Source organism: Fukomys damarensis, unplaced genomic scaffold (genome assembly GCF_012274545.1).
Source record: "Fukomys damarensis isolate Sample0158 unplaced genomic scaffold, DMR_v1.0_HiC HiC_scaffold_10, whole genome shotgun sequence".
Taxonomy (NCBI): domain Eukaryota; kingdom Metazoa; phylum Chordata; class Mammalia; order Rodentia; family Bathyergidae; genus Fukomys; species Fukomys damarensis.
The window spans coordinates 5234931-5260660 of NW_022900922.1; the positions used below are offsets into that span (position 1 = coordinate 5234931).

General features: G+C 39.3%; 1 protein-coding gene across 7 annotated transcripts in view; it reads left to right on the top strand.

The window, feature by feature from the left end:
• Positions 1-25730, top strand: part of Celf2 (CUGBP Elav-like family member 2) — a 511103-nt gene that overhangs the window by 387822 nt on the left and 97551 nt on the right. For all 7 annotated transcript variants that reach the window (XM_033761820.1, XM_033761818.1, XM_010621371.2 and 4 more), the window contains one exon: positions 18583-18665. In XM_033761820.1, the coding sequence (XP_033617711.1) occupies positions 18583-18665 (83 nt within the window). The remainder of the gene's footprint in view (positions 1-18582; positions 18666-25730) is intronic.

Genomic DNA, 25730 nt, shown 5'->3' on the forward strand with positions numbered 1-25730 from the left:
GGGTTTTTTTTTTTTTTTTTTCTTTCATCTAGACCAGTGGCCCATTTTTCCACTACTTTAATAGGCAGCTATTGAAGGAGGCCTGAAAGGAACAGGTCATGTGCTCTGACATCTAACATTTTCTACAAAGCTCATCTGAAAAAAAAAAAAGAAAGCATCATAGTTTTTTTTTTCATAAACTGTGCAGTTCCTAGGGATGATAATTCTTGTTTGTAAAGATGTTCGCAGTAATCTATAGGCTGTCATTGGTATTTCAAGGAAGACCTGGGACTCAAAATATTTTATATAAAAATCTGCCAATTAGACCACTCAGTCTATCTTTGAATGGTAAGTAAAATATGAGATTTTCAAATTAATAGGGAAAAAACACAACTGTGTCATGGGGCAGGATTTTTTTTGTAACAGTAGCAAAGTTTTATTAAAGACAGAAAAAACCTGGCTCTTACTGAGCAAGTTTGGGCCAAGAAGAAGTAGGAAAAGAAGTGTGCCCTACTGCATGAGGGTGGGCCACCGTGCAAAAGTGAACACAGTAGCTGCAGTTCTTTTCTTGTAGACCAGCAGTGATTCACCTGTAAAGTAACCAGGGACTCCTTTATGGGCAGAAGATGAGAATAGGAAGATAGGCAGTTGCATGGCTTTTTTATAGGCGAAAAATTATAAAAGAAGAAGTGGATTGTTTTATTAGAACTCAGAATATGGCATCTAGCACTAAAAAGTTTTAATTAGAAACTAGCTGGAAGCCATTAGTTAAGGAGCTATCACAGTACAAGATGTGTGTCTGTTTTCCGGTGGTGTTTCCTTCCTCTCCCTGATTCAGTTGCCAGTCATCTCTTGGCTCTCTCTCCTTTCCCTCTTGAAATGAAGTTAACCACTTCTGAATGGACTTTTAGCCCTCCAGCTAAACACTTCTTTTGTCATTACTTGAGTGAAGGCCGTGCTTGCTATTGCTACCTATCCAGAAGTGCCAGAGTAGATGCCAGCTCGTGAGCAGAGACGGCGCGTGTAACATACACTGTGTAGATTTTGTATTAGATGCCTCTGGCCCAGAAGGGACAATAGGTAAACGTTGCGCTCCATATTCCCCTATGCCTAGTATGTCTTCTCTTGGAGAAGTGTAGTTAATTCCATGGAGTCCATTTCTAGTCACTATTGTAAGCAGGCCCTCCAGACTGCACTCAGCATGTCTGTTATGAGAGAAACATTATCAGTATTTTTTAAAGTTAAAATTTTAATCAGTAGGCAGGAAGCTAGTCTTGATGCCTGGAAATTTAGACTTTATTCTTTATGTTCTACAAAATCTACTCATTGCTTCCTAAATCAGCAAACCAATAAGTCTTTAAGCTTCAAATAAACCAGAAGTGCCCTAATTGGATGGCCTGAATTTCTTACCTGGGAACTTTCAGAGCACTCAGCACCCAGATACTTCCCAGCTTGATGTCATGAAACTAGGTCACTGGAGTATGCGCCAGAGAATATATTTTAGGACAAATCTTCTAAGGAAAGATTTTAAGAGAACATCTGATTTCTAGTTGTAATTAATAAATAATGTTAAAATTTACTCAAACTTTCTAGATATCATCTTGATGGCAAAAGAATAGGTGTGGTAGAATATATTAACTCTTTAGGACTGCTAAAGAAGTTTCACAAACAGCTTTCAAGAACCACCTAGACTATGTGATTTACATTCTGACTACAAATTTTTCAGAAGTCACTCTCATATTTTTGTATGTATGAGTCTTTCTTAACCTCACCTTTACCCTCATTCCAATTTTTGTTGTATCAAATTGGCAAAAGGTTAAGAACATCTTTCCATAGTACAAATACTTGTATTCTTTATGTTGTTAAGATATACATTAAGTCCTTACTAAGGTAGATAAAGAAGAGAAGTGGATTAAATTCATGTAGGAGTGGTTTTCCTGATTTTCATGGCAAACTCCCTCATCCTTTTTATATTCTGTTGTACGTGGGCATGTACTTGTCATCATGAATATTTTGGAGAGATTTGAAACAGTTGTAGAGTTGTCTAAGTACTAAAGGAATTTGAAAAGCCCACTTGCCAGCTCCTAACCTACCCAGGAAAATGATACAGGATGCTGCCTCTGTCCTTTACCAGGTTGGCCCAGACCGCCAACAGCTCTGGGTCAGACTTCTTTTCCCCTACACAGCCCATCTGTACCCCAGAGTCATCCATGAGTACATTAGGGGAAGCTGGAGAGGAAGGGGGTGGGCCGGCACTCTCAAGTGGGACTGACAGGTGGGACAGAGAAAACAGAAATTAACTTTTGTATTTTTATGGGCTAAATATCACCCTGCGAGTTGCTTTTCTTGTGAGAAAATGAAATTTAAGAATTGTTATCAGGGAGGGTATGTTAATTATGCCTCTCAAGAACTCTATACTCCTCTCGACTCTGTGAATTTTACCAAGAGCTTTGTTCCAAAAAGTGGCTTTTCTCATCAAGAAGCTGCACATATAGGTTTAAATGTATTGTTTCTTTGTTTCCCCAAATTCTCTGTACCTGTGTACCAACTGCTAGTATTCTGAAACCCAATTTTATCTCTCTGGCGTGTTTTTAATAGAGTAATTTTGAGTAGTCTCCAGAATATGTGTGAAACACAGCCAGCACTGACATGCTTAGAGTTGTCATTGTTTCATACTTTTGTTGTGATTTTTCAGGCACCATGTCTTATATTAATCAAGAGAGACTCGGCATAACAAAGAGATCTCATGGCTTCTTGCTTATGTCCTTTATCCTTTATAGGTATTTTTGGTTGATGGGTAGCTCACGTGATACCAAGGATCAGGCCTCTTCATCATTTGAATGCGCCCTCTCATACATCCAGGAGAAAAAAAGGAAAGGAAGTGTGGCGAACTGTCACATCTATTGTATTAAAACTCTGGGCCCGAAGCAGCAAATGCCACTTACACTCACATTTTGTGAGAATATATACGGTACATGGCAGGGCTTTGGCTAATGTAGTTTCAGCTGATGCTCCACTACAGTCCTGGTGCTAGGAAGTGAAGGAAAGTGGGATTTGGTGGACAGCTCATAGTCTTTGCCACAGTGTCCTTTGTTACATAATTTCTCTACCTAAAGCGGTAGTGGTGAGCTTGCGGCACACAATGCCACAGTGGGCACGCAGAGCCCTCTGTTAGCACACAAGTGAAGTCCCTTCAGCCAAGGTTTGTTAAATTCTCAGCATGCACACAACAGCAACGATCACAATAATTGTGCACAAGCGTAGCAGATGGAAACTTTTACCTTTCAATAAAAAATTTTTTGCATCATTGAAAGCTGTTACCATGTTTTTCTTTTAAGACAAAAGATGTTAATGTGTGAGTTGTTTTTTTCTAAACTAGAGCCTCGTATTCAGGTTTAACTGCAGCATTGTCACTTTGCAATAAATAAGTGAGGTTTGGGTTGCAGTTTGAGCACCTGGTCTTGCAAAGATTCACTGTCACTGACCTAGAGGATAAAAACCCCAGGAGACATGGACATACAGATTACCAATCCTTTCCCCCTAAAAAACCTGAGCTAGTAAGTCTGGATGGTTCCATTCCAGGAGATTTTTATCTACAAAAAATTTTGAGAAATACTGTTTTAAGAAAGAACTAAATTGTCGAAAAGCAGCTTTTACATTTCTCATCATTTTCCATTAAGAACCCTACATTGTAAGGACTTGTGCCAGACCACGTGGACGAACCTAATTCCTCCAGGGACTCTCTTCTTACCCACTGTCAGTCTCAGAATGCGGATAGAGGCCTCACTGTATAGATAGTACCCTAACATACATGTTCCAACCTGGATTTTGTATGATTTAGGTCAAATACTTGGAATGTATCAATTTGTGATAGTGCTTCAATGAATAGTGCAGTGTACAAGGTCAACTAATGTATCTTTTGTATTGGTCAGCTTTTCTGTCACTGGGAAAGGAAGAAATGGTTTATTTTTGGTTCACAGTTCCAGTCCATTATCCGCAAGCTCCGACACAGAAATGTCATGATGGAAGAGTGTAGTGAAGCTGAGATGCTCACTTTTTGGCAGCCAGGAAGCAGAGCACAGGGAACTGTGCTGTTGGGAGATATATACACTCCAGAGGCAAGGCACCAGCGAGCCACCACCAACCGGGCCCTACCTCCTAACAGCACGGTGAGCCCTGAACACCAGTGCATTATCCATTGATGAGGCAGCACCCATGAGATAATCCAGTGACCTCCCAGGAGTCTCTTGATCCAGTCAAGTTGACAGTTAAGACTGGCACATTTTAGAATATGGTTCCTGTCATTAGGACTCCTGACATGATGTTGAAGCTCTACATGGAAGTTAAAAGCACAGGTATACTGGATAAACTGTGATTGAATTTTTTTATCAGTGACCAAGGTTATGTATTACCCTAAAAATGAAGAATGGAAAATTTCTCTACCCAGCCTTCCAAATATACCAGAAGAATGACACAGTGGATCGGGTAGGTCTTTTGTAAGCTTTTCATAGAAGATTTTAATCTTAGTCCTTGCTACTCAGCAATCACATACACTGTATCCATTTTGACAGACTGGAACAGTCGTCAATAATTACACTGATGAAATTGTCTTCCTGTCACTGAGTATTTCAGGACCCAAAGATAAGATATTTGGAATGTCACTATTTTGGAATGTTTGAGCTATTGATCTTGTTATAGAATATAATTTAGAACTAACTTTGAGACGCCTATTAGTGGGAGAAAATCTCTTTTATCTATAAAAAAGTATTATTATCATTTGTTATCTGCGCAATTAGGAAGCAATAGAGTACAGCAGAGACTCTGCCATATGAATAATCTTTGTTGCCTACAGCTCTTTAGCTTATTTCAGAGTGCTTTATCACATGACTTTCTTCCCACCCCATCTTTATAATTGCGTGCCTGTGTGTGTGTGTGTGTGTGTGTGTGTGTGTGTGTGTGTGTGTGCGCGCGCACGCGCGCGCGCGCTTGAAATCCAAACAAGAAGTGGCCCTGAAGTCTGAAAGGCTGAAAGACTTGGAACTCTTATCTTCATCCAGTCATTTAAGGAAGAAATAGGACCCTTTGGGAGATTCCTCTCTCTTTTTTTAAAATGTTTAATAGAAGAATAAGTGTCATTGTCAATGATTGAGAAAAATGAAAGTTTTTAGATCAAATACTACTTCTTTGTGTGTGCAGTGTGGGAACCTTGATAGATGGCATGTTCCTCCTAGAAGGAAACCCAGTGGCTGCTGGTCAGTGGGTGATGTGTAGAATTACCTGAAATCCTGAAGTCAAGGACATATTTCACTTTTCCCTTTCTGAGATGTTCTAAGGAGAGATTCTATGGCAAGGAAGACAAATCTTTCTACTGCTAGTGAATGAGCATTTAATGCTGCAGCTAAGTTTCAGGCACATCAAGTACAAGGGCCAGGTGTTATATTTTTCTTGTATCCACAATCAGTCACACTTCTTTCCTGAACAATGGAAAGGTACATTTAATATCTTTCTAGTTAGATATTTAGGACAGTGAAGAAGCAGGCCAGTCTTTGGCATGAGTAAGTCCATCTAATTGGATTCAGGCCCAGGCTTGGTTAGTAACCAGACAGGTGATGCTGTGTTGAGATGTCACCTCTTCCCGCCTCTGTGACTTTTACTTGAAATGGGGGCTTAAATTAGAAGGTGGTTGCTAAGATCCCCTTTCTCTCTCCTGGGTTCAGCATTTGAAATTGCTCACAGTGAAGTCAGAACCAACCCTTGTCCACAACCACAGTACAACTGGTTTGTCACTTCCTCCCACCACCACCACCTCATTTTGGGGGTCACTTTTCTTTTTTGTTTTGTTAGCACCAGGTATCAAACTCGGGGCCTTGCGCTTGCAAGGCAGGCAGTGGAACCACTGAGCTACATCCCCAGCCAGGTTTCTTCTTTCATGACACCATTACCTGCCCCCTGTCCTCAGTGTATAACTCTTAGCAAAGCTGGTCATTAGTGGTGTATGCACACTGCAGTAGAAAGCACTGGAAAGACAGAGCTGAGTGTTTGTTTCTTCTGATGGGCTTTTATTTTACCCTGAATGTTCCAGATAAAAGCATGAATCTGAAAGGAGGAGAGGAAAGAATGGAAGAGAAAATAAAAGAGGACATTTATGTAGGCTTTGCTGACACAGCCTGGCTTTCGTCTGTTGTCCCAAGATCATTACTAACATTGGCTCCTCTAGTTTCAGAAGTTCCTTACTTGGATGATGAATTATTTGATCACCCTACATACAAAGGAAACATTCCCGGTGCCCCTAAATTGTAAGTGCAAGGAAAGAAAGAATATACTTTTATTTGGTACTTTCTCTAGGCCAGATTCCAAGTAGCACTATGTACAATTATGTTATTAAAAGGATAGAACCAAATATGTCTTATCTAACCATTAAACCACACATATCTTGGGGCAGAAATTAGTACCAGAATCACTCCTTAAGAAATGGACTAAAGAGGGGATTCCTTTTACCACTAGTGACCCAAATCAGAAAGTCTCGTGGAACTTGAAAAAGACTGTAATGCTGTATGCTGAGCAGATCAGGAAAGACCCTGAGGAGAGGCAGTCACTATGCCTCACCGGGGATCCTGGATGCCCAGCACTACAGCGCCCTGTTGGGACCAAAGAAGCCCGAGACAGGGCTGCAGAGAGGAGCATTAGGGTAGCGTGAGAACGAGGTGGTGGGAGTCAGTGAGAATTTGTTTGTCCAGCAGGTGCCTAACACACCTAGAGGTGATGCCAGTCTTCCACCTAAGTTATGCTTTATTTTCTGATTCTGCTCCTGGGTGTTTAGAACGCCACATCTTAATGTGAAGTCCAATGTTACTGCTTCTTTTCTTCCTTTGTTTTTGCTGAATTAAAGGGAAGTAACAAACCTGTGATTAAAAGTGCTGTGGTAGGACCAGGAATTTAGCTCAGTGGTTCTGCCACCTGCCTCACAAGCACGAGGACCCGAGTTCAATCCCCGGTACCAAAACCAAAAAGTCCTGTGGTAGTAATGAAACCTGGGTGTGCTCATTAGAGAGCAGCAGGTTTGATTTGCAGCTATTTTAGGGAACTTTTACCTTTTGAAGGCATATCATAGAGTGCACAACTGGGGGAAATGTTGTTGTACCCTGAATAGGAAAGTCAATCCAAAGGATTCCATTAAAATTGATTGACTATTGAGAGGCCACATAAATGGATGTTCAGAGTATTCAAAGGCCATGCAAATGGCTGATCTTTGCTAGTTCGAGTAATTACTTTAGAAGGCAAGACAACAAAATCAATGTTCAGCCCTATTAAAGGGCTCATGGGCATCCCATAGGAAAGATGCTCCTTGCCCTCCCTTCCAACCAGAGACTGAGAGGTGTGTTGGGGACAGCTTAAAGTGTACCTTGCCTGTCACTGCTGTGTGCAGCTGTCCCCTCTCAATTTCACTTGTTATAAAATTGGGGCCACACTGCAGCCTGTCCCTTTCTGCCTTAAAGGGAACCTGGGTTAGGTCTGTTTGAGCTCAGGACTTTATAGAGAAACAAGATAAATTCAAGGTAGACTGTCATCCACCTTCTGAGCTTTATTAAGCAGTTTTGTGTGTACGCCAGGAGCTATTACACATTCTCAGGAATTATCTTTTAAATAAGTTTATGATATCACTGCTATTGCTAAGTCCCATGTTTAAGAATCAGGCTCAAAGAGGTCTAGTCATTTGTCGAACCTGGTCAGTCTGAGATGCTAATAAGGTAACTGACTCTGGACTCACTGTGAAACATTATAAATAAAGCAGGAGAGAAATGTCCAGTATCACTTTGACAACTGTCATAGTCTTTGCATTGAGAACTCAGGAACCAGTATATATTTGGCTCCAAAGTAAATTTCTTATATAATTTTCACTGTTCCAGACAATACGCAAAATATTTCCCTCCATGATCATGAAATGTGGCTCAGTTATTTTTGGAGTGAGGGAGAGGTACTTATGATAGAGGCCATGAGTATTAGCTCTCCAGAGTCACATACTGTAAGAAAAGTCTAAAAGTAAGTGTACATCTTTGACATAGGATTGTGGTTTCTATAGCCAGTAGGTTTGCCTCTCCATTTCCCTTTGTAAAGACCAGAGTCAGAATGAGGAAGCAGATAATTTTCTTACTCCAGTTCCAGAAGAAATACCTTTGCTCTTCTCTGGATTGTAACTGATCCTTTGAGAGTTCAGAGGCACCTGCCACAGATCAATAAAAAGTTAAAAAACCACTGGTAAGTGCTGAGGTACAGGGCTAAGCTAACCTGAGAGCCTGTATCATTAGTCTAACAAGTGTGTGTTGGTGTACCATGTAAACAGAACAGTGAAGGTGGAGCTGAAGAGACTGGCCTGCCCTGGAGCATCTAATAGCCCAGTGTGCTGACATTGAGAACCCCAGGAAGGCAGACATGATTTTAACCTACTCTCATTGCTTCTGGACGTCTAATTATAATGCCATCTTATGCTCAGGAGAATCTATACTATGAATAAACCTATATTAGACGCCTCCTTGTAATGAGGTGCTTCAGTTCTTTGGAAACTAAACCCTTTTTAGTTGGATTCAAGGCAGAATTACCTTATACTGCATTTAACCCTGTGATGCCTTCCCTGCTACATGTGACAATATCTTGGCTCACTCAGTCCTTGCAGGAGTGTTGTTGTCATCCCCACTGACATCCAATCTCTGACTCATCAGCAATACTCCTGAGACACTGGCCAGCTACTGGGCCAGTCCCACTGGCTTCTACCTGGTTTCTCATATTCATCCTGAAGTTAGCATTTTTCTTTAAAGGAAAATACGGTCCTTCTTTTGTCTAGAATTAGCATCTGAAAAAAATATAGAAAATTTAGTCAAATCCTCTCTTACTTTCTTTCATTCCAAAGTTCACACAGCCCTTTCTGTATCAAAGAGTGACTGCTTTTTCTCTTCCCAGTGTCCTCAATGTTGGCTTCATAAGTATGCATCTCACTTACAATCTTACCCTTCTGATGCTTGGAGCAGAGAGAGTTCTAGAAATAGGTAAACTCAGTGGTGAGAAAAGGATGAAATTAAAATTGTTTTTTTCTTTCTAAAAGTTTATTTCAGCATATAATGCTTATAGAAATATGCTCATTGGTTTACAGCATGCAGTTTAACTTATCCTACACAGTTTCAATAAAAAAAACTTGGTACATAGTTTAACACATTTACAATGACTGTAACATGTAAGACATCACATTGAAGCTTGTGCCACCTGATGGGATGGTCATGTATGTACCGCTGGTGATTTAAACTGGTGAGAACATGTTAAGATTTTTGAAAGGATTGGTAGTTTAGTTCCTTTTTATCTATTAAAAATGGATAAAAGATCCTTCATCAGTTGCTAAAGAAGGCAACAAGAACCTTAAGAAAATAGGTTTCCTATTACTTCTACAGTTATTAGACAGTTGAAATGGTTTAATGTAAGTAGCTTATTTCAGAGAGGCAAAAAAAAAAAAAAGTGAAAAAACAGATTCCTGTAATTTTGTCCTTGATTTCTTCTTGATGTTGTGCTATAGTTGAAATTTGCATAATAATAGGTAAGGAAGTGTTGTGCTACACACATCAGTCCTCAGTTTCTTTTCCAAGAGACTTGAAAATGCAATAGATCTAAATTTTAAAAAAAGAAAAGAAAAAACACTCGATTTTCTTGGCAGATTTAAAAGCCGTGCCTGTCTTCAAGGGACATGTGTGTATCAGAGAATGGCTCCTCCAAGAGAAGGCCCCAGGCCAGTACCCTGGATCTTCTGGTGGTTATCTGAAGTGTGGTCACTGCTTGACAGGTGGAGACCCTGAGGGAAGGCATGGAGTTGCCAGTGAGATCCATGTTCCCTCCCTGGCTGAGAGGTTGGCTCAGATGTGCTGTCTAGGAGTAAGTCCACTGGGGAGCAAGTCAGGATGGTCAGAGTGGTATTGGATCGCTGCCTCAGGCCACCAGAGAAAGAAGTGCAGACACTGTTTTGTCACTGAAAGTTCCCCAGGAGATTCCCTTGGGATGGCATTTGGTAATTCAAATAGTGGTGTCTACATAATTCAAGTACTGAAAGCAGAATGGAATCAGCCCTTCTCTGCTTCCTAGGTAGTGGCCAGATGGTAATATTTTTTACATCAGGGTGCCAATTATATCAGACTCTATAAAACTAAGCTAATTGGATGTGGTTTCATTAAAAGTTGATTTCTGCAAGAAGAGGCATTTGTATTGGGCAGCTGCTATTCTAGCCCTGAAAGTCCTACTTTTAGGGGAAAAAAAGCGGTTTGCCTTAGGCTGCTTTTGAAGGGACATTTAAAACAAAAGATTTGGGTTATAAAAAGACATTTGGGTGACATGAACGGAGTCCGAAGTAGTTGTGGGGAATCTTTCAGAGTAAGTCGCAACCTACCAGGTGGTCCATGGGATGGTGTCTCCATTTGCAAGGCATTGACTTGGAAGGTGTCAGTCTGCTAGTGAAGATCAGGATGCTTTTGTTTTGCTCTTACCTGCCTGTGTCACTGGGGGCAGTCTGTAAAATGGAAAGAGGTGGATTGTTACGCTGGTACAGTCAGCTTGTAAAATTCTGTGATTCTGCAGAAGGGACATAGAAACCCTGAGAAAGCAGTAGCGTTTTAACTTCTGTTTTCTTATTCTGTCTATGGTTTAAAGTAGTAAAAGGTAGAGGGATGCAAAAAAAAAACCCCAAAAACTCTGCAAGTTCTTCCTTTTAGCTAGCTGATTTTGCTTCAGTTGAAACTCTTTTCTTTCTTCTCAGTTTATGTCATTGTAACTGCCTTAGTTTGCCACCCAGGTTTGTAGGCACCACAGTAAAGAAGTCCTAAACAGAAATACCTAAGTGTGCTTACAGACTAAACTTTAAACAGAGCTTGTAAAATCAATAGTATCACATTTTAAGTCATATCTTGCATCCCTTAAGAGAAAGTGGTGTGCTCAGGACAAAGCAGAAGGAATTAACACCTTAGGACACCTGGCCTCAGAGGCCAAGAGTCAATAAAAGTGCATCTCATGTGACTCATTGGCAGAGCCAGGTCTTCTGGGTGGGAAGCCTTTTGGCTGAGGAAGGAGTCACATCTGTGACTCTCCAGGGTACCACATGGCCTTCAGAAGCATCTTTGTACTTTCTAAGAGTGACATTTTGTCCTTGTCCTTTGCCTTAAGCTGCTCAGATGTAGCCACCTTCTAGACACCCTCTCTCTTTTTAAAAGTCAATGCTAGGTTTTCCTTAAAATTTGATTCAGGGGTTTTTATGGGAGTTTTTATACCTTTCAATGCTTTGTAGAAACCGACAGTAAAGGATCTTGGTGGGGGTAGAGCCAGTGGTTGATAATTGAAACTGTAAATGTAGGATATTCACTTGAGCACAAAATGTACCACTCAGATCAGCAACTTTTGGACTCTAAAAATAATATTGAAATCTCCACACAGTGGCTAGGATTGAGGGAGAAAATAGAGTATAAAGGGAATCACATACGAGTAGTATATGCCCTCTTTTGACTTAAACTGGCTTGCACGCTCCTGACTTGACAGGAAACCAAGATCCCAATTGCAATTCCACTTGTATAAACCAGGCACCTGATTTGCCTGCAAATGTAGGCACAAAAGAGGGCTTCATTCACAGAAAGGAAGAAACCATAGCAGGTTCACTAATGTAGCCTTCCAGGGCCCTAGTCTCTTGATCTATCAGCCCCTTAGAATTCAAAGGCAGCCTGTAAAGAAATTTTCGATTCACAACATGATGACTTTGTTGATGTCTTGAATATTGAATATATCTTGAATTGAATTTAGCGCCAGGATTATTACTTTGTTTTGTTTTGTTCTTTAATCCAAGCACAGAGGTCAATCATTAAATTGTCATTCTGTGGCTGTTTTCAAGCAATTATTTGCTTAGACTTAGAAAACAAAGTAGATTTTATATGTTTAGATGTTGAATGGCCTTAAGACATGGAAAAGCCCCTGTATTCACTTCCATCTCATACACGATGTCATAAGCTCTAAACCTGAAATTATTTTTACCATCTTAACCACAGAATTATACAAAATCATTTTTTGCCTTTTTCCCCTTTCCTCAAGTCTTATGGTGAATTGTACTTAAAAACAAAATGCTCTACAATAATTTTCCATGATTGCAGTTTTGCTATTCAGAAAGAGAATTAGCAATTAGGACTCAAACATTCCAAATAGGTGCTTTATGCCACTGAAGAGAACACTTTATGCAGGAGACTTATCCTCAGACCAGGCTGGTGCTGCAGGAGTAGCCATCAGGCATGTTTCATTTGTCCCCACCATACATGGGTTCAGCTGCTGTCCTTAAGAGAGTGCTTTGTTAGTGTGTGAGCTGAAAGTTCTTCCCTGCAGCTAATGACTATTTCAATAATTGAAAACCATTCAAGTCAACCACCTCCTGTCTTTATACTTGCATTCTTTAAAAACAAACACACATATTCAACAAAATCTGCCTTATTGTCCCTAGAGTCACCTGCTTAACAAAAACTGCCTTTTAAAAGTGGTTTCTCCAGAGCATCAAATCTTGGTTCTATTTTTCTCCAATTTGGTCAGGTTTAGAAACTTTAGTGGACATTTCTTTAATAAATGTGGTGTCATTTTTTCATAAGTGTAGAATTAATTTTAAAATCTGATCTGTGGTATCACTCTCTAGGCTATGTCTGTACTACCCTCTGCAGTGAAAAGAATGTAAATAAATTGCTGTGTGAATCAGGACAAGTCAACAATAAACTGGTTATCTCTATATAAGCAATACTTTTTTTTACCCCTGTGAGTATTATTATTACTAAGAGTTTCTAAATAAGATTTTCAGGAAAAACAGCTGTAGTTTGAAAAGATTTGTGATAATCCAGATGGTTTCTTTGAGGATAAGTCTACTTGATCATTTTAAAATTAGTCTTTCAATAAATTTGAGTGTTTTCTTTATGATTTTAAAGGAGAGAGAGAGGGAGGAGGAGAGAGAGAGAGGGAGAGACTGTGTGTGTGTGTGTGTGTGTGTGTGTGTGTGTGTGTGTGGGTGGTCTCCCACTGGCCTGTCTTACTGGGGGCTTTATCTTTGGAAATAGCAAAAACCTCTAACATTGTCTCAAATTATCTGACAATTAAGCTGGCAAAATACCTGAGGGAACTCTTTATGACAGCAGAAACTATTAGTAAAAAGATATAGATAGACACCAACTACTCTGTTTGGAGTATGTAGCACTTAGCCTCTCTGGGAATTGCCACTTTCAGATTCTGATACATGATGGTATAATCATATCTCACAATTATAATATTGATTACAAATTGCTTCACTGGCTTGAACATATGCAACTCTATTGCTGAACTTACCCATTTCTGGGAATTTGGGCAGTAAAAGGCCCCAAGAGCCCGGAAGGGATGGCACAGACAAAATCTGAAACAGGTAGTTTTTTCTATGCAGTGCCCAGAGTCATCTTGCTATTTCCTGACTGCCCAAAGATGCTCCCTGTGAAACCACAGACTTACTTAACAGTGTATCCCAGGACCTCTCCCTCCCTCTTTGTCCTGTATTCCCTCCCTAGGGGCACTGCCAGATTTTCAAAGTTAAACAGCAGAATTAATTCACAGTGCGATGCTAGTGGCCAATAGGCTTGAACGCATTGCCCCCCTGAAGTACGTGCAGAGTCATGAGAAACTTCTGGTGATCAGCAAAGGGAGTTACCAGTGGAAATGTTACGTTCTATGGGTACTGGAGACTATCAGCTCTCAAGTTTTACCTGTGTACCTATTTCACGTGCGAGTTTTTTAATTCCCGGTTAGGAGTAATGTGAGGGAGGTTCATAAATGGACACATGAGGGACGATTGGGATTTTTTGTTTTGTTTCAACTTCCAAAGCTTTTATTAACCCAGGGGATTATTGAAGTTGTTGTGTGAATGTCAGAAAGTAACCTGGTGCTGGGACATCACATTTGTCTTTTCTAATTTGGCTGCTGCCCCTGGCAGAAATTCCTGAATGTGTGGATAAGGGCGGCACAAACTGTAAAGTGTAAGCTCTTATTGGACAGTGTCACATGAGCAAACCAGGAAGATGTGGAGCCGCAAGAGTTACCAGCATTAAGCAGAAACAGGAGGGTCGAGGCTTGCTGAAGGACCTGACTCATCAGCCTGCATCAGCATCCGCTGGCCCCAGAGCCCCTGGCCAGTCACTACTCTGTTGTTGCTGATGAGAATTTACGTGGAGCGAAGCTCTTTTCTCTGTACTGCATGGACAGCCCGAAAAGGGTGGATCCCACGCATGAGCACAGGCCTGAGGGGCTGGCACCCCCTGATGTGTGTGGCAGCCACTGACCACTGAAGAACATCTGGGTATTGTAGATGTTTAACCACCCACCTCACACTGATGTTAAAACAGAGCCTGCAGAAGGTGGTAGGCATGTCCCCTGAATCCAAAGGCTGAGCCATCTGGCGTTACAGCTGACCTGGAAATGAATCCGGTGTATTTCAGACCTGAGTTGCAGCTGGCATGGGGAAATCTGAGAGACAGGTGGTTCCCACAACAGCTGTACTTGTAGTTAGGGCCAGCAAGAAAGAAAATTTCATGCTTGTTGAGCCTTCATGGGTTTTCTGGGGTCTCTAGTAGCTCCCTGGCATTTTGGGTTTCTCACATAAGAGAAATCATGCACTATAGACTTTTTTAAAAGTAACTGTAACTGGCATTTGGGTCAGTCCTCATAAAACCAACATTCTTTCAGATACAGCCTGATTCTGGAAATGTACCAGAGTCCCTTTAGAAGAGCAATACTAACTGCTGCATCTAAAATGACTCTAAATTTGGAGGTCAGTATTATTGCTCTGCAAATTTTAGGATAACCCAGTCAAACACTTTTTTAAAGTGAACTATTATGCATACCAAATGTAAGTCATTTTTAAGCATATAAGTTAAGAATAATTTTTAAATGTGTTCTGAATGAAATATCCACATAGGTTCTTTGGGATGGGGTGAAGGATTTCGGACCTGGTTGTTATTCATTGATTAAAGGTAATGAAACTAGGGTTAACTAAGGCACAAAGAATGTGAGATATTTTCTCTTAGGTCATTCAAGAACCAAATTATGAAACCAAAAGAAACGTTTTGGAGGCGACATTCTCAGTCTTTCTCTGTGTCCCAGGACCCCTGCCTTTGTGCCAGTTGCTAATTGTACGAGGGTGCCCAGCCTCTGCTGTGAATAGGAGCGGGAATGTAGCTTGGACTCTGCTCACCAAGCCATGGTCTGTGTGTGGTAAGGGGCTGTGTCCAATTAAGATGTTGTTTTGTTTTGTTTTGTTTAGGTACTGGGGATCAAACTCAGGACTTCCTGCTTGCCAGGAAGGTGTGGTGCCACTGAGCTACATCCCCAGCCCTGGACACCTTTTTGAATTCACACCAAGGTTCCAAGTTTGCTTGCCAAGTGTAGCACTCATGGAACTGAGCTGTTGCTTGGTGGTAAATGAACAGTGAATAAGCCTGTCCCTCATGTTACCCAAGATGGTCTCCCTTGTGCTACACTGAAACTAGAGATTATCTTGGTACAGTCTTACAGAATTTGTTTCACTGGATATGTAGTCAAAGGGTTATGAGCTCTACGTCATTTGAAAAGGAAATGTAATGATTAGTCTCTGGAAGAGCTGGAGACTTAGAGTATTATCTCCTCTTCTGTAATTAGGCACCTCTTCATTCCTTTCCCCTCCTCTCCTGCTTGCCTATAACTGCTCAGATACCTGCTTCAAACTTACCTTTCCTTAAAAAAAAAAAGAAAAGAAAGAGAAGAAAGAAAAATCAAAAACCACCAATAAAAGAAACTTTTCTAAGAAGAAAGCATTTTAGTCAAATTCACACTAAGGTAGATAACTAAAAGTAATTAAATGTCTCATTTCCCCAGAAGCAGCGTTTTAATACTTATGTGGATGGATGGTCCTCATGGGCCATTAGGCAGTGAGAAGTAGTAGGAATTGAGTTTGAGTGACCAAGGTAGGGGAGCTTCCTTTACTCCTAAGACTGCTTTGTTTTTCAGAGCTCGTCAAGTTGGCCCAACGCCAAGGCACAGTCAAGTTGGCCCAACGCCAAGGCACACGGTTCCCTCAGTTTACATCATCATATCATTCATGGTTCCTTTAGTCTTCTCACTGTATTTAGCTTCCCATTTTCAATCCCTTTTCATTTTCCTGTTCTTTTAGGTAATCTGTACTTTTCATTCTTGACCCTAAGCTTTTTTTTTTTTTTTTTGAGACAGGGTCTCACTATGTAGTTCAGCTTTGAACTCACTATGTAGTCCATGCTGGCCTCAATCTCCCAAGTACCAGAATTACAGGCTTGCACCACCACACCCAGCAGCTTTTTCGTTCTTGACTCTGAGCATGTTTTTCATTTCCTGAGCTTTTCTCTTACTTAATTGCCTTCATTCCAGCCAAGCAAACACTGCTCACTATTTTTAAAGTAGATCACACCCCTCAAAAGTCACCTTCTTGAAAGGGTCAGATTTTATTTTTTTTGAATCTTTGATTATTCATTAAGTTGAAATTTAGAACTTCTCAATTACATCCTTATCAGGAAGCCAACCATATCAGCTTAGGAGAATGAAAGAACTTACTGAAAGTTTTTGCTAGAGGCATGTAGAAAGCTTTTCCTGTTTTTCTTTTTGTACTAAACCTAGTGATGCATGTTTTATATTTTTCCTTCTAAAAATTATTATGATCGGTTACTAGAAATTGGGAATTTCTTGTTTAAAATTATTCCCTAATTATAAGTAATTACAGCTTTTCTAAGACTTTCATTATGCCAAGGAAGCTCAAATAACTAGTTAAGTTAATCAGTTGGATAAAAGGTCTACTGTCAAGAAAACTGGCCAAGTGACTTTTGTCAACAAAATCAAAATAGCTGAAGTAAAGATCAAATAAAAATAGTCTCAGGCCAGGGATTTAGCTCAGTGGCGCTGTGCCTGCCTTGCAAGGCCAAGGTTCTGAGTTTGATCCCTGGTACTGAAAAAAGAAAAGAAAAGAAAAACAGAGAAAAAGATCTGTGATTCTTAAACTTCATAATTTTAATTTCCCTCCATCATTCAAATGACACATTTCAAGGGGTTTTGATCCTTGGATGCATGGCATTTTTTAAATGCCAAGAAGCTAGGGTCATACTCTGTCCAAAAGGTGAAGGTTTTAAATATTTTAATCTTGGTGACTCTGACTGAACCAAATGTAAGACAAAAACTCCTACTTTTTTTTTTTTTTTCAACTGAGAAGGCAACATCTTAGATATCTTTAAGAATGTTGCATAAATGCTGTCAGGCTTGATTTTCCGCTGTCCCACTGAGTGATTATTATATTTTGAGAAGTCAGAATGCTAGTGTGTGACTAAAATTCTGATGCCTTGCAGTGCCCACTCCCTGCCTGCAACTGTATTTTTTGTTGTTGTTGTTCTGCTTTTTGTTGATTTTGCATCATTCCTTAAATGCAGCCCATACTGATGCCTTAGTGCTGTGCGTTTCTCTCAGGCTTTCTGCACTTGTGGCAGGAGTCTCCCTCTAAGCTCATCCCACCCCTCTCTGGCTCCATGCATTAGGATCCTCTCCTAAAGCTGAGTTGAAGTATATATAGTTTTGCAGAGGGCCTCACTCCATTTTTTCCTCATCCTCAAGTAACCAAAGACAGCCTAGATCAAACGTAGTACCTTTTTTAATTTAACGTTCTAAAGTTTTTATTTACTCCCTTCCCCAAGCCTGGCAGTGCTAAGAAACTATATGCTGATTATTGTTAACCAGCGTCTTTGTAAGTTGAAGAAGGGACAGTTACCCTTCAGGACACTGAAGGAATGGTCTAAGGTGTCAACCTCTTCTTTGGAGAAGGAAGTTGGTTAGAAAGAGGGTATCTGCTGGCCTGCCTTGCACAGGCTTTGAGCCGGTACTCCATAGGCTCTTGGAAATGAGGAATCCAGAGGTGAGCCACAGCCATACTTACTACACAGACCAGAGGTGTTTGGTCACATACCCATCAGATAGTAAGTTAATTTCTAAACTGGCTATAACACAGCCTTTCATTTTGGCAAACGGGGATTAAGTAGTCATGTGTATAAGAATTTTGCATTATGTACTATGGTGCAGATAAAAAAGAATATACTCACTTTTAAGAAACTTAAAATCCAGTTGTCTAAACCTTTGAGGTTAGAAAGTGTTTTCAAAATGTGATGTTCTGGAGATATCATTTAAGAAAATTACATTCATGTAAGTTTATGCTTTGTTACTGTGATTAAATACTTGTCTTCATGTAGTTGCTGTGTGACAAGTCCCACCTTACCTCACACCACCACCTCCCACCCCCGTTCTTGAAGAGCTCTGTTCCAGATAGTTGGTACACAGAGTAATGAATTGATTTCCTGTGTGGGTAAAGCTAATAAATGTTATTTAGATGAAAAGCACTGTGTAAATGCTTCAGATGTTGTTATTACTGTTCTCATGCACTTTATTATTTTTAAATTGTGCATCCTTTTAAGTAGATTATTTGTTCGCCGCAGTCTCCATTATATCTAACCAAAGCATTCACAGAAATTTCTAAAATCTTTTCATTTCTCTCTGTAGGTTGTTGTTTCGTAACATTTTATACAAGAAAAGCTGCACTTGAAGCCCAGAATGCACTGCACAATATTAAAACTTTACCTGGGGTGAGTCGGTTTACTTTTGTACCAAAATCACTTTATTGCTTGAAAATGGTCCTTTCAACTGAAGGTTCTAGTTATGGGTTCTTAGTGCCAAAAATGACTTTGGTCTTTTGAGGGGTGTGCTGACCCGTGTGTTCCCTACAGCAGCCAGACCAGCTGGCCAGCCCATAACGAAGCGCTGGCATTAATGCTGATGGGAAGAGCACTCAAACAGTAGGTCCCCTGGTTAGAAAATCAGAGTGACCCCACTGGGTATAGCAGCTGCCAAAGACTATTGGGTGGGCTAAGATTTTAAAAGGAAAAAAAAAAACCAATTCACACAAGTGAAGCAAATGGAAAAGGAAAAGCTTTTACTCACCAGGAGCCCCTTTTCAATTTTAGTCTTTAGATTTTCTTTTGAAAGAACAAAATGTACCCTGTACAGCCATAATATTAAGCCTCCTAATGATTTCTAAACAGTCAATGGTGGTTAACAAAGTCAATGTTTTAATGTCCAATTTGTGGCTTCATGTTGATACAGAACAGAAAATACAAAGCTTACAGTATTTTTTTCCATTTCATTCCCAGTAATATTCAATGATTAGTACAATACATTAGAAATGAACTGATGTTGCATAGAGCAGCTTTATCTTATATATTATTTTAAGGGATTTTGTGGCACTCATACATATTGCATGCAAGTATAAATTTCCCTATGCTGTTTGGATTTTCTCCCAAATATCAGTGATGAGTTCATTCAATATCATAATGATATGCATTGGTTTTAATGAAGGAACTGGATAAACAGTACAATAATAAATGTATTGAAACTTGGTTTAGTAAAGGATAAAATAATGCCCATAATGTTTTCTGGGTTCAGTTCTAACTTTATATCAGTTATCTCTCTCTGTACTCATGTACTGAAATGAGTGTGTGCATGCACATGCATACTAACATGGGCACACATACATATTTTAACCCCGTACCCTCAGAAAAGATAACGCTTGTGTAATTCACCCTAGCTCCATTGAAATTTTATATTTATAACTGCAAGATGCTCAACAAAAAGTTTTCAGAATATTGAGCTTTTTTTCATCACTCAGCTAGTAAATTATGAACCTTAATCTTGAATCGTGCCACTTTAGTTTTCATAAGAGCAAATCAAAGAAAAGCAAAGCAAATATGTTGTACCAGAATGATCCCTGCCTATTTAGCTACTTCTTGAAACCTCCAAGTAATTTTTAGTAAGGTAAGGCTGCTTTCATTAAGTCCAAGTGCTTTGCTTAGTGACTTTTTAAAAAGTAGTAGTATTTCAGCTTAATTTTCCATATAAATAGAAGTTTTCCATTGTAATCCTAGAAGGTTGCAGTGTTAGGTCACATTGCTGAATGAAGCAATCATGGCAAATTATTAGTAGCCCCGCCAACAATCGAAGGCAATAATTTTTATTTTCCAGGCTCCTAATCAAATGCAAAGAGCACTTTTGTATTTCTTCTCTTAAAAATAAATGCTTTAAAATATTTAGCACACAAAATTCCTCCTAGGTGTCTTAAAAAATTACTTGAGATGAATCATTATTTACCATTTAAGGTATAATATATTTTGATACCAGATAGCATCATATTTTAACAGAATGCAAAGCTTGGTTAATTTGGATGCCTCCCCTGGACTAGCACTGCTCCTAGCATGCCCTGTTCCTGTGTGAAGACACATTCCAGAAACCCGGAGTTAATTTGAACAGGGCATGTTGTAATGCATAGAAAGGCTGATGAGTATGCTTCTGTTTGGGGTATCTTATTCTGACCCTTTTCTTGGCAGACAAAATGCACCTACCAAATTATTTTTTAATAGTGTACTTTTTTTTCCTCTTCCTAAAACTTCTGCTTGTGAAATTTAGAAGTGATGACTTTGAAGACCCATTATTAAGGGAATGGAAGTTGGAGAAAGATAATTGGTAGATTGTTTTTTGGTTTCTTTTTAGCCATTCCATTTCTTACACCCAGTTACTTGAGGAAGACGAAACAAAAATTTGAACAGTCAGATCTAATTTGCAAGGCTCATAGCCTTCACAGTATATACATTTGCTCCATTTGCTGTTTCAAATGTGGCAAATGGGGATGGAGTTCCACATCTCTTGGCTTTATCTGATAAACATCACCCTTAACAGCTGCAAGAAAAACATGAAAGTGGTTGCCTTTCAGCTGTGAGCCTTTGGTGGACAGGAAGAAATGGGACCAGACATAAAAGATTAATGCATATTCTTGGGGGAAAAAATTACAGGGAGGCTTGCTGTTTGATTACAAGCGTTGGAATTCGTCAACATTTCCATAATTCTAAACCAATATACACCTGTTTTCCCACTGTGATGTGAAGGCATAACTTAATTTAACAGAACCCCTGCTGTGCTAAATCTCTCATTAAATACCAAGTGAGTTCGGTAATTTAAAGTTGTAGCACTACTATTTTAACTGGTTGCCTTCATATTATGAAATTAATAAGAAATTAATGATGCACTTTGCCATATGCCTTCAATTTCCTTCTGAATAAAAATAAAAGGAATAAAGAAAAATGAATCACCAGCTGACACTTTAAAGCTTTTCTGGTTGTAATCATTTTCCTGCGGATAAAATCCATTAAAAAGGCACTTGCTGCTTTTTTTTTTTCCTAAAGTGTCCAAAACTTTCCATTTATAACAAGATCAAGTAGTGCTGGTTTTCTTTTCTCAATGCAGTTTTCTTTTGCAGTTGATAGTTTTGTATCTTGAGGAACTTTTAGCATGCAACTCAACTTCATTAATGTTCAGGGATTTGCTTTCCCTTTATGTGCTATCTTCCTATCACGAAGGAAACAAAGACTTTGGTTAGTGCAGGGGGAAAAACAAGTTTAGGACTGCCTATATGGAGTTGAAAGTGTTTGCTCTTTAGCTTCAATTTAAAACTATACTTCTTTTCATATCAAGTTTTAGAGACCCTTTACATGGGCCGTTCGGGGAAGGGTGGTGGGATTAAGGTAAAGAATCAGGGCCTTACTAAGCAGTGCAAAGTGATTGGAGACACATTTCTGGAGCCTGCCTCTTACTTTATAACTAAGATACTGGATCTTGTATCTTCTGAAATGTTCAGCATAAACCCTAGAAACATAATACTTCAAATAAAAGGAGGAAATTCAACATGTCCACACAGAAAGCCAAGAATGAGAAGCTAGGGATTATTTCCTTGGTTTGAGAAAATTTTCCTCTAGAAAAGGTTGCTTGATGCTTAAGCTACAGATTAAATTTTAGGTACAGTGCCCATTAATTACTGATAATTCATGAGAATAATCACAAAAGATTATTGGATGCTTGCTCCAAGCCAGGCACTTAGCTAGGCACTGGGATAAAATAGCTAAGGTCCACCCTGATGAGGCTTCTAATTGGTCTCACTATGAGGATGGACAGTGGATAGGCAATTAGTATATACTTGCTTTATGCTTTTGTGCCTTTCCAGTTGTGACAGAATACCAGTTTTGCATCTCTCTCTCACACACACACACACACACACACACACACACACACACACACACACACACACACGAAACAACCTTGAGATCCTGTTTAGTAATGCACTTGTAGCCTGAGGGGAATGTGGTTAACTGTCTGCAAAGGCTGGGTTCTTAATGAGCCTTTGGGTTGGGTGCAGCATCATTAGATTGCGTATTTCCACTGCTGTGCCTTCTGTGTTCTTGAACAAATTTTGGTTGCCTCTGCTTTGATGGTTTAGCAAATTGTGCTTAAAGATAGTCTCCTTTATTTAGGGTTTCACATAGGCAAAACTAAATGGTGATGTTGTTCAGTAGATATGTCATTGTCTACTATTATATGTCCAGGAAAGGAAGAAACCCTTGTAAAGGCAGTATGGAAGATTTATTTCATTTTCATTGACCTACTTCAGCTCAATTAAAAGGTAAAGTAAAATAAAAGACCTTCATTGAGGCACAGAAAAGCCACTAAAACCTTTTCAATAATCAGGTGTCAGGGCCAAATGTCCTTCTGCCGGTGACAGCACCCTGCCTTATGTCATGTTTTTTTCCAAGGTCTTAACACATATTGTCTCTAGGAGTGAGGCTTTTTGATTGAAAATCTACAGCAGTATCATTAGAGCATTCACTGTATAAATTAATTTAATTAAGGATGTAATAACAGAGAGGAATACAGTTTTGAAAAAACTCTTAAATTTTAACAGCTAGGAGGAATCTGTGGAATCTAAATGTCTTGTAAAATATTAATTGCAAATTTCTTCTAGACATTTTCGCTAAGTATGCCTTACCCTTTTCTTTTTGGAACCACTACAAGTTTTATTAAATGCAGTTTATATTAAGGAGTTATTGCCTTAAGAGAACATTTGTTTAGAGCACTCCATTTTAACAGTGGCATACTGAAAGGTGTTTTGTAATAACATATACAGTGTGAGCAGGGATTACACGTAGACCTGAGATATAAAAACAAATGAGCCTGATCCAGTAGGAAAAAGCAGTAAATAAAATGGCCTCCTGGGAAGAGTGTGTCCACCCACATGAAGGGAATGAACCCATTCCTGGCTTGGCCCAGAGGAGATAATTTACCTATGTGGGTAGGCACCTTTTTCCCCAGTGGGCTCTAACATAGTTCTCCATAGAATTGTTCCCTTGGGCCCTGTAATAGTGGAATAGCAGGGTTTGTATTTTTCAGCAGAACAGATTAGCTCTCACTGGGACCAAATTCACTTTGCCCATTGTAATATGTTTTGAGGTACTCATTAGCTTTGAAACACCTACCCTAATTATTAATACGATTTAATGCCTATGTTCTCAAAGCCATTATTATCATTATCATTATTACTATTTCTGTCATAAAATTTCTCAGCTCTCATCTCCTCGTATCATAGAAATTTCCCCCTAAATCCATCCCAGTTGAATCAGAACCTAACAAGGCCAAGTTAGTTAAATGTTTTTCTTAAATTCCTGTCATTTAAAATTGTTACTAAAAAGCAACATATGTGTGTAAGGTTTGTTGAAACCTCAACATTTTGTGTCATGTGTAACACAGAATATTCATTCATTTGCTCAGAGAATATTTATTGAATTGTATTGTTTGGCTCTATTCTGGGTACTAGGGAACACTGGAGTAGCAACTGTGCCCTTCATAACTGAGTCACCAAAAAAACAAAGGCTACACCACATTCATACACAGTAAATGTTTAGTATAAAGATCATTCTTCCCAGAAATATGCCAAATGTTCCAAAATATGAGTACAATTTTATTATTACATATGTGTACATAATGATCTGATTTGTTTCAAATACACAGATCTCTGCAGAATATGTGTATCTATACATCAATTTATATACCTGTAAACATATGTTCATGTATGTACACATGTGAATATCAGTTTAGCCAAATAAATGTAAGAAGCCATAACTTGAAGTCCCATTTTGCCTGCCAGCATACTATTAATCACTTTATCAAAGTCACCTTTCTTATTTAAGGCTTCATGAAATGTCACACTTCCTCGATATCGTAACAATCCTATGTTTGAATCAGGATCATAGCTGACTCATAGTATGCAGGACAGGGTGCTTGAGAACTACCTTTTAATAGTTCCATTAACCCCTGCCTTCTCCCTTCTTAACAGAACAGTCAGGGCTGACAGGACACTGCCTGTAAAGCTTTTGGATCCCTGGAAGAAATGTATCTTAAAGCACATTGTTTCTATTTGATAATTTCTGTAGGTATGAACTCTTCCTAGGTAGCAACCCAATATATAAAATGTGTTTGCTGTGGGATATATAAACCAGGACATGCGTGTGGTATACACTCTTCAGATTTGCATTTGTAGAATTTGGTCTTCGCTGATACATCTGGTCTCATAGTATCTAAAAGAACCATTTTCCTCTGTTTGTATTGGATTATCTCTAATAATCTGCACAGAATACTTAAATCTTGCAGAAATAAAAACTGAACAAAAAGATCATTGTACTTCTTTAAGTAGCTTTTTAAGTACCATGATGAAGGGTGCCCTGGTGTGGCTGTAGAAGAGTCCCTCAGGTACAGAAGCATCTTCCCTAGGAAGCCACTCTGAGGGGAAGAGGTAGCAACAAGGTTATAGTACCTGCCCCAAGTGGAACTCAGCCAACTGTGGCAAGATTGCTTCCAGCTCACCAATTCAGAACAAAAAAATTTGGAGGGTGGAGGAAAAGTCTTGGCCCCATAGTTCCCAGTGTGCATACCCATGCCCCAGGGATCTTGGAACGTACATTTTAATGCTGTATAAAAGGCCATAGGAAATTGTTAATTTCATCCACCATAAAGTTGTACATACCACCAGAATGGTGGTTTGTTTGTCTTTGGGCTGGCAGTCGATCAACTCAATAACTTCGATGGGCAGTTGTTACGTATGACTTTGATTAACTGAAATGAAAAAGCTGGGTACTTTGGAAACATGGCCTATTTGGAAACAAGGACGTCTGTGGGAAAAAAATTAATGAGGATTCCTTGGTGGTGAAAAGTTGAAAATGCCAGCCCAGGTTAAAACAGAGAACTAGCTACATCATTTTTTGGCACTAGAACTCAATGAAAGGTGTTAACTGTTCCATTTTGCAAGCCACATAATCTCAACAACATGCCATTAATAGGACTATTGTGAGGGCTTATGAAAGAATGTGTATAAATGTTCTGGCATGGGTTACTGATCGTATTTGCAGAAATGGTCTGTGTCATTGTTTGAAGGATATTGGTATCTTAATCTTTTCATGTAAGAATATGGTAGGATGGCACAATGGCAAGGTGAAGTAACAGATTTCACAGATAATCATTTCTCTACGACAGTACAAGATTAAGATTGAGATTGAGACTGTTGCATTGGCTTATAAAGACCTCAGTTCCCAAAAGGTTGATAAGCTTTCAAAGGAAGCTCAGAGGAGAAAGATCCTGAATTGGATTAAAGGTCTAGATGGAATTGCAAAGAAGGAGGTTAGGATAGATAAATGGCAGGAGAGAAAGTTTGGAATAAAGCTAGAAAATTGTCCAAATTCTTTTGTTATGGGATCTCTGTGAGAAGTCATTGCCTGAATAAT